Source organism: Serinus canaria, chromosome 2 (genome assembly GCF_022539315.1).
Source record: "Serinus canaria isolate serCan28SL12 chromosome 2, serCan2020, whole genome shotgun sequence".
NCBI lineage: Eukaryota > Metazoa > Chordata > Aves > Passeriformes > Fringillidae > Serinus > Serinus canaria.
Window position 1 is genome coordinate 128,430,501 of NC_066315.1, and position 9,823 is coordinate 128,440,323.

General features: G+C 38.7%; 1 protein-coding gene across 1 annotated transcript in view; it reads left to right on the forward strand.

The window, feature by feature from the left end:
* The window catches only part of LOC103816442 (neural-cadherin-like), a 41,332-nt gene extending 32,489 nt beyond the window's left edge, over window positions 1-8,843 (forward strand). The window contains exons 27-32 of the mRNA XM_050971592.1: window positions 1,506-1,672; window positions 2,330-2,594; window positions 3,434-3,614; window positions 5,127-5,380; window positions 6,269-6,423; window positions 6,844-8,843. Of these exons, the coding sequence (XP_050827549.1) occupies window positions 1,506-1,672; window positions 2,330-2,594; window positions 3,434-3,614; window positions 5,127-5,380; window positions 6,269-6,423; window positions 6,844-7,245 (1,424 nt within the window). The 3' untranslated portion in view covers window positions 7,246-8,843. The remainder of the gene's footprint in view (window positions 1-1,505; window positions 1,673-2,329; window positions 2,595-3,433; window positions 3,615-5,126; window positions 5,381-6,268; window positions 6,424-6,843) is intronic.
* The last annotated feature ends 980 nt before the right edge of the window (window positions 8,844-9,823 follow it).

Here is a 9,823-nt window from a genome sequence, read left to right on the forward strand (position 1 = left end):
ACCAAAAAATTGGTTAATATAGTTAAGCTATTTGTATTACAGACAGATATACTGGTTTATAAACATCTTCCTGGATTCAAATCCCATTCTGTTTTGCATTATTTTTAAATACTGCTTCACAAGCCCAGCTGTGGTATTGGTTCTACCCGTCATTACTGTGGAACAAACCACGGGCTCAGAAAGCAATTGTTCAAAATCTGTAAATCATATCCTGATGTAATAGAAAAACTTTGATGGGCACCATCTTCTTCTAATATTTTGGTCTGCAAAATGCTCGTGTGCAGCTGGTGCTTTATGCATGACTGTGACATGCTCACAGCAAGGAGCAGACAGCTGAGGACAGGAGTCACTGGAGCATCCCAGGAAAACCCATGCCTGCTCATCAGCTAGAATCTGTAGCTGCAGGGGCAGTGAACAAGAAAGAAATGAGTTAAGAAAAATAATGTGGGGGGGAAACCTAGAGGAGAAAAGAAAACATGCTTCAAGAAAGGAGAGAGAAGACAAAAGAGTGAAAGGAAAAGAGAGTGCAGAACTTAAGTCTCTTGATCTTTTGATATTTCATGTTCTGGGAACCAAACTAAATGCCCCAGGATGAAGTGAGTACTCTTTGGGTTTCTACTTGCATGGATTTCTACAACGCTGACATCTGATGAGCTGTTGGTGACCCAGTGTCTGTCCTGTCTGTTAACTAACTTGAGCTATCTCTTTATTTGGTGAAATTTCCTTTTTTCAACTAAGCTTGGCCCAACACAGATCTAGAATTTCTGTCAGCTAATGAGACTGAAATAGGTACCTTCTATGCAGGAGCATCAGGGCCTGGGTAGCTTAGTGCTGTTTGATTTTCATGGAAGTGTGCAGTGCAACTTCATCAAACTCTGTGCTGGAACCTGGGTTCCTCAGAGGGATAGGGAAGCAAATAATTTCAGTGCCTTTCCCCTAGTTAAAATAGTAAACATTAACTTAATCTCCCTTTGTAGTTAAAAAAATCCTGTGCCTTCCCTGAGGCTTTCTCTTGTGCCAACTGAAATGGGAAGTGCATATTTTCTAACAGCAAGGGTTTTAACCACGGGACTAAAGTAGTGAAGAAAATACTTGATTCTTTTCTTTGGTTGGTTTTTTTGGGAGTTGTTTGGTATTTCTATTTTTCAGATCAACATAAGTTACTTTCCTGGAAAATATGCTTCAGATTTAAAAAAAATCCAAAGTGATTTGGGTACAGCGTAGGAGTGATTGGGTAGAACAGATAGCTTGTAACAGGCAGACTGCAAGAGACAGTATCTAATTGTTCCTTTCCTGCCTAAATTCTGAATCCTCAATTTGTTGGTTTTCTGTTAATTCCCTTTGAATTGGGACAGAGGTTGCTTTCCATAATGCTTCATTGTATTGCCAAAATTCTTTAAGAACTAAAACTCTGACATTCAGAGCTAGTAAATTCTCAAAGAGCAGAAATCTGAGGGAGCAGCCATTTCGGAGGTTTTCACTTTGATTTTGTGTGCTGTGCTCAGTTCTTCCAGAATGGGCTTTTGGAAGGGACAGCTGGATCCATTATGAGCCAAGGAGCATCCTCAGCACTCGCAGCACACGGGTCCAGCTGCTGGTGCGCACCCGGATCTCCCACAGCACCCTCCTCAGCTTGGCCTCTGCCGATGGGAACGGATACATCCGACTGGAGGTGAGCAGAGCTGCCCTGCTTGAGGCTCTCAATTTGTCATGGAGTACCACAGCGAGAGGAAAACATGCAGTTTCTGATTAAAAACACTTGTTCTGTCATGTAATAAAGAGCAAGAATTTTCCATGTGAGGGTAATTGCTCTCATTTATATTGTCCTTCTCAGTATTACTCTTTCATGGCATAAATTCTAATTTGCACTGCCTGTAAAATGTTCATGTGGTGTATGTGAATGAAGAACATTGTTCTTCTTGTCCTGCTTGCTTTTTCCTTTGGCTTCTATCTCTCACTGTCTGTGAAACTTGCCTCTACATTTTTGTTGCTGTTGAAAAAAGCTGTGTGGACTATACTAGCCAGAGAGAGGCTCATTGTTCTAATTGAAACATGAAGTTCAGCTGGGAAGACTTAGAAGTAGATATCAGTAGAGAGAAGACTGATTAAAGAGTTCATGTGAGTTAGAATAGTGGCCTGTAAAAAAAAAGAGTTGATAATTCCTGCACCTGTAGTTTTCTTGTGGTAACTTTTATCTGGGAATAAAGCACTTATAAACAAGAGTGCCATTTCCATTTTAAAAACTCACATCCATTTCTTGAGGCAGGACTGTGTAATAACATTTAGAAGTACATTTCTGTTATTAAAGGTCTTTATCATCTTCTTCTAGGTGGTTGAGGGTTTCTTTAGTGTTAACTTCAGTTTGGGGGACAAAAACCACTCTTTGAGATTGAGAACCTTACGTATAAACAATGGCCAGTGGGTTCTTCTGACCATGGAGCGCTACAACAATGAATTTACCCTGCGCGTTAACAGTGGTGGAGGTGATCAGGAAGTCACCTCTGTCTTGGGTGTGAATAGATGGTTTGAAATGGATTGGGCAAGCATTGTGCTAGGAAACCGCCTTCCCAGTCATTCAGAGAGTGATTTCCAAGGTAAGTAATATGATGGATTTCTAACAGGGGGGAATTAAAGCCTGAAAGTGGCATCTTTGAGTGTATTGGATAGTCTAAAACTCAGGTAACAATTCCCGTATGGACTACTATGTCCTTCCTTTACTGGGGAATTCAGTGTTCAACCCTATGCGCCATTGTATCTGGTTCTAGTGAAGACATGAGATTTTCTGTAAATATTTCAAAAAATAGCACTCCAATTTTTTGTTTCATGGAATTGGTTGGAAGAGGTCCTAAAGATCATCTTGTTCCAAACCCTCTGGCAGGGGCACTAGATCAGGGTTTCTCATGCCTCAAGCAGTGTACTCATGGTGTGATCTTCATTCCTGTTTTTGCCTTGGAAGGATTTAAGGAACAGGCAACACAAATTTTGACAGGAGGAAAAAGAATTACAAGGCAATTTGTGGTACTCTCTCCATTTCTTGGGGTGGAGTGCTGAGACTTTGAGATTGTCGCTCAACAAGAAGACAGCTTTTCCCATTCTGTTGTTTTTTATTCAGCCCCACTTTTAAGATTATATCTTAAATCTAGATTAATTTAGTGGAGTTGTTCTGATTCATAGCACCATTCTGCTGAACTGTCATATGGGTACAGTGCAGCTCTCCTGGAGAAATATTGTCAATCTATAGATTGACCAGAGCACAATAGACATCTTCTCTGTAGCTCATCTAAAATAAACCTGAGGAGTATAAGGATATTTTTAAACAATGTTTTAAGTTTTCTTCAGTGCTTTAAGTTCTCCCACTTAAATGTTGGGGGCAAGGCTTGAGGTGGGGAATAACCGAATGTGCTCCTGTGCCTGCTCCTCTGCTTTGTTGCAGGCTGTATGCGTGACGTCCAACTGGATGGACAGCCGCTCCTCGTGGAGGGCAGGAGCACAGAGTTCGGATTAATTCTGAGGCGGCAAGGGGTCACCATGGGATGCCATTCCAGTGCCTGCAGCAGCCAGCCTTGTTACAGCCCCTTCCTTTGTGTAGACCTTTGGAGAAAATACGAGTGCCGGTACATGAAGCTTTTTGTTTTCATCTAGGGATGGCTGGGAAGCTCTTTCTTTCCACCTTTGACCAGGCAACTTGCTTCTAACAGTGAAATTCCCCGTGGCTGCTGGCCAGAGAGAGCCATTCTGAGGACAAATCCTTCTTTCTGTCTCATTTCCTATCATGAACTATACTTGCCTTTTTCTGCAAGTCTGATATGGAACCTAATTACTCCACCTTTTTTTTTTCCATGGTGAGAAGATCACCAGAAAGAAAAATTAAATGTTCTTTAATAAAAGGTGGATTGCAAAAGCTTTGGTCTGTCCTCTGTATGAAAATACTAATATAGTGTATATTAGTATTATATACATTATATTATGTGCATATATACATTATGTATATATGTATACACTGTCTATATACACTTATAGTGTATATATACAGTGTGTGTCTCTATATACTCAATGATACATACATCTATGTATATAAAACATATATATTTATATAAATAAATGTATGTGTGTATGTTGCCTATACAATACATATTTGCATATATTTCCTGTAAAGAAATTGAAATTAAATTAATCATAATTTTTTTCCAAATTAATCATAATTTTTATGAATCAATGAGACTTTCAAAATTAGATTGTCACAAAATTGGATTCTAGAATTGGCTTCCCAGGGCCAGAGCTAAAGCCGAACAGCTGTTATCCTACACAGTTAGTTTCTTGGAGAAGATCCGTTATTTAAAGAAAAATTTCAAAATATCTATTAAAATATGTAAATCAAAATACAGGCATTTCTGTTCAAACAACCCAAACACAAAAACACACAGGACTGAGAGGAGGAGCTGCTTGAATTCTTGGAATTCAGACAAAAGTTGGTGCTTGTGAAATCTGGTGATTCTTTGCTAGAAGAAGCTGTGAGATGGTTTTAAGTGTGCTTGGGGACACTGCATTCTTCAGACTGCTTCTGAAAGAACAATATGAAGTCTCTGCCATTTTTTCAGTAGAATTTTTTCTTTGGATTGCAGAAAGAAATCTGTGACCTCACACTATTCTCCAGGGCCTCTCCTATTACACACAAGAAGAAATCAATCCTAAAAGACAAGTCATTCTGAGGAGGTCAATGATATTTCTCCCCAGGGTCCAAAGGAACATTACTAAACTTATACCACATGCTTGCTAGCTCTTTGCCTATTGATCTCAGCTGTCCATTTTCTTTCAGGGGCTTTGATTAGAACATGACTGTAGAAAAAGCGTTAGTCAGAAAGTGATGGCTCCCTCTTTTAAGGAAAGAATGAAGCTCTTCTGCATGTTTTCTGGATCAGGAAACCAGAACATGTGTTCATTTTTCATAAGTCTACTAGCTCACTAAGTTAGACTTTCCATGTATTTCAAACTTTCAATGTGGATTTGTGGTTTTCTTGAGAATAATTAAACTTTCCTTTAAAGAAACTTACAAACTTTGCACAAAATGACATACAGCTCCAGATGCTTTGCTTGTCTATAAGATATCATCTGCTTTGGTTGTTCAGGTGCCCAGCTGGGAAAGTAGAAGTGACTGATACCCTTACAGGGCTCAGACACTGTACCTCATCCCCTTGTGGACACTGGACCTGTAGGAATGGGGGTACCTGTGTGGCTCAATCCCAAGACAAGACTATCTGCCAGTGCCCCGAAGGTTACAAGGGAAGATGGTGTGAAATTAGCCAGGTGAAGGCTGGAAGACCTGTTGGACTAAGCTCTGGCTCTATTCTGGCAATCAGCATGTGCCTCCTTGTCTTCCTAGGTAGGAGATCATGTACCCTTTTTCCTTATTTTTAATCTTGTTCTGCTGAATTAAGTCTGCTTTACCTTTGAGTGTTGTGAACAGTATTTTGCCTTTGCTGGAGATCACTATTTGAGGAAGCTAAGAGACAGACATCAGCACATAGATACAGTTTACTTGCTCTGAAGACAGTTCTAGAAAAGTTAGGACTTTTCCAGAGTCACTTACTTTCAATCCTTCTTAAGTAAGAACTTTCCATCTTTGTGTGCAACTCTGTGTGCAGCCACATCCATTTGAAACTCCCACCTGCCCTGAGCCCTTACATTTATGGTAGGTAGGACTTACACCTACATTTGGTCTTCACAGATAGGGAAGGAAGAGATCTAGAAAGTTCATGGTCTTAAAAGTCAAGCCTCATTAAAAGTGGGGGCAGAGAGAGATGTTCACAGTGTGTCCTTTTTCAGCTGCACTTTGGCTGAAAAATCAATAACACCATAAAACTGTGTTCATGTTGATAAGCTGCACTGACATCTCATAATAGCAAAGACTCCATGATTATATTACACTTGTAACCTTCATTAAAACAGTGGTTTACTTACTTTGGGTATCTTATTTACTCAGGATTGGTGAAAGGCCAGAGATTGGCCAAAATGCCTTCTATTTAAATGGATTCCTTTAGGTAAGTAAAATACCCTTTTAATGAAGTTTATGATGTAATATACATAGATTATTCTTTACATTCATGAATTTTAGTTGTTTATTTATTAATAATACTAATTTCTTACCTGCAAATTTAGTTGTCAAATTAAGACTTGATTTAATATCTCAGGAATCATATAACTACTTGTTTATCAGGCAACATACCTTGTCATACATCATATAACAAATATGTGTCTTTATTTCTTCCAGCACTCTTGGTTTCCTACACAGTGTGGAGTCAGTGGGGAAGTTCAGGGTTTCGGAAAGGAGGAATTTACCACATTCCTGAAGAGCGTGAAAGCTGGGAGGATGTTAGAGAAAATGTCTTCAATTATAATGAAGAAGGAGGTGGAGAACATGACCAGGTATGATGCAGCTTCAATCCAGCTTTGCAAATCCAACATCTCCTTACTTTCCTTTCCCAGACTTTTTAAGGTTAATAAGTTAACTTATTATTTCTTAAATATTTTTTTTTAACCTGAAGTCCTCTTAAGTGGGAGGCTTCTATTTCAGCCCCATCTGTACCTTTAATGATGCTGGTCATGTGTGCCCACTTTCAAGGGAGCTGCTCTGGACACATCATTGTTGATTTAGCTGAAAATGATCATTACACAAAGGGATTTGGTGTGATCTGAACTCAGTCCTCTGAACTAGGCACTCTCTTCTTCAGCTTGTAGAAAACTCACAGAATTCAGTCTAGTGTTGCCTTGTGTTGTAAAACATTTTTTTAATCCGTTTCCTTTTGAGTTGTTTCCCTCTGATATTTGTATTCTCTTTGTTTCCAGAATGCTTACAATATAAATGAACTGAAGAAACCTCTCCACAAAATTCCCCGCTCCTCCTTGCGAGCAGCTGCTCCACACTCCAGGACACCAACTGGCCCAAAAAGAGACTCAATCCCAAAACATGCACATCAAAAGCAATCAATATCAGCTGTTGCCAGCATCCCAGACTTCAAGAAATATGTTTCTCAAATCATACAGGATGCAGACAATGATCTAAAGAGTCTTCCAGCTGACACTATTCATTTTTACTGCTTGGAAGGGCAATGCTCTCTAGCAGGGAGCCTTAGCTCATTAGATTCCATCAGTGGGGATGAAGATCTAAATTACGATTGCCTCCAAGAGTGGGGATCAAAGTTTGAGAAGCTTAAAGAACTCTATGCAGTCTCAAATGAAAATTTATAACCAGAGTTAGGAACTTTGACACATTGTCATGACATATGGACACTACTTTTCAAAATGCCCTTTTTTATATATAAGTTACATCAAGTAACTTACATGATGCAAGTTTTTAGGTACAATAGCATGATATACTCATTTTTCCCAGGAGTGATAATCTGAATAATCTTTTTATATGCACTGTACAAAGCTATTTCGTTATATAAGTGCAAAGACTTCTAAAGCATGAATTTTCTTGAAATCTGGTGATTCTTTGCTAGAAGAGGCTGTGACATGGTTTTAAGTGTGCTTGGGGACACTGCATTCTTCAGACTGCTTCTGAAAGAACAATATGAAGTCTCTGCCATTTTTTCAGTAGTATTTTTTCTTTGGATTGCAGAAAGAAATCTGTAGGAATGTAGGATAGTTATAGAATAGTATTATGATATCCTTTTTTATTTGTGTAGACCACAGTGACTTACTAGAATTATCCTGGATGCAAGAACTTGAATTATTTTCTCCCTAGTATTGATGTGAAACCTATCAGCAGGTAACAATGCATAGGGCATTCTTTTTTAAAGTGGAATTAATTTTAGACTGTGAAATAATTATTACCAATGTTAATTCTAAAACATTTACAATTTCTTCTTTCTTGTCAGCTTTTATTGTGTCCCCCTAAACTCTGCTCTTCCGTGACATGACACACACCACCTCACTCACAGTCTGCCCAACACTGTGGGACTTTTTCTGTCTGACACTTTTTCTAACTACCTGTACCAAGGGAAAAGAGTAGCAAGATCCCATCTGTGAACATGACTTTGTGACAATTTTACACTCTAAAAGGCAGTTGTAAGACCTGGAAAAAGTTTCTTTTCAGTAAACTTTTATGTCCAACTTTCCTTTTCACATGGAACACTTCTTCAAAGTGTGCTGCTGGAAAACAGAAGAGCTGATAGCAAGTATGAAGACAAGCTAGAAGGGCATCCAGGCAAAAGGTGGAATTGAATTCTTTCAATCAGGACAGTCATTGTAAAGATTGGGCTCCTCGACACAGAAAGCATGGGAAGCCTAGCCTCTATTCCTTTGCCTCCTCCTGCTCTCCACAAAACGAGTGGTTTTAGTATGGAGAAAAGGGAGTCAGAAGTTCCTGAAATTGACTTGAACACTCACCTCTGTGACCATGGGCAAATCACCTTGTTCTTTCCCTTTCTCTCTTAAACTCTCTGAAGCTGGGGCTCCCCCTCTTGGGCAGCTCCCAATGCATGGCATGATGTGTAAATGTTAATAGGTGCTTAGAGAGTGCTTGTAAGCTCTGAAGCACCAAGGGTTTTTTTAACTGTTTTCAACTCAGTGGGATTTTTAAATTACCATGATACTCAACGTTTGTTTTTTTTTATCAAAGTCTTGACACTTGCTTTGATTTATTATTAATGCTTTAAAATTAGATCTTTCATGACTCTTCATTATTTTACTAGGCACGAAGAATGCAAATGTAAATTAGTTTTGTACCTAGAGGAAAGATTTTGATACTATTAGAACAAACAGTTTAGATCAAAAATGGACTGAACAAAAGTACCATGTGAACGGAATGAAACAATTTGCATTCATTTAATAAAATTATTTGCGTAAATGACACTAAATTAGTAATATTTATTAGAAAGATATGGAGAACGAGTCACCATAAGCCACTCCTTCATGCCAAAACCTCACATGGCTGGGCACTGATTGTTCTTATGAAGTCATAAAAAATAAATATCGTGGGTATAATGTATATAGCCACATCTTGTTTAATGTAAATTTTTCCTCCTTTCTAAAGATATATGTGTACTGTGGTAAGAAACTACAACATTTCTTACCTCAAGGGATATTACATATGTGATTGCTGCAAATGAAAACTGCTGAGCCACAGAACTTCAGTAAGGTGACTCTTCCAAGTGTTGAATTCGTACAACATTTACATGAAGTGGATATACATTTTTATTGCTTTTTATTAAATTGCCTCTTCTGAACTTGGTATCAAGTAAAGCTTAGCATAATTATTGGTAAACTGTCTCTTCCAAAAGAGACTAATTTGAATGATGTGCTAAAAATCATGCTAACAGACTATGATCTCCCTGAGGGTTGTTTTGTAATTCATATTCTGAAACTGAACATTTTACATTTGGATGCATTTAACAATAATTCAGGAAAGCTGAAGCAGTAGTTAATTTTTTCCCTCAAATAACCGAGCACACAAAGTAACATGCGCAACAGAAGATAAATTGCATTGAACTCAGGACATGTAATGGACATATCTCCTCATGGAAGGTGAGAAAGAAGAACTTTCCTCTATCTCCTTGGGTCACTTATAAGCAAGAATGCTTATAACTGAGGGCTGCATATGACAGCCCCAAGACTTGTGCCATTTGCCTGAAAGCAAACATTTCTTGAACTGCCAGCCTTGGTGCTGAAACCACCTCCCTGGGTAGCCACTGCCCAACCACCCTCTGGGAGAAAAACCTTTCCAATACTGTAATATTATTGTATGTAATCATATATCTACATTGCAAACCTCCTGTGCAGCCTTTGTGAACTCTTCTCTTGGTAAAGTATTACAGAAACTCAG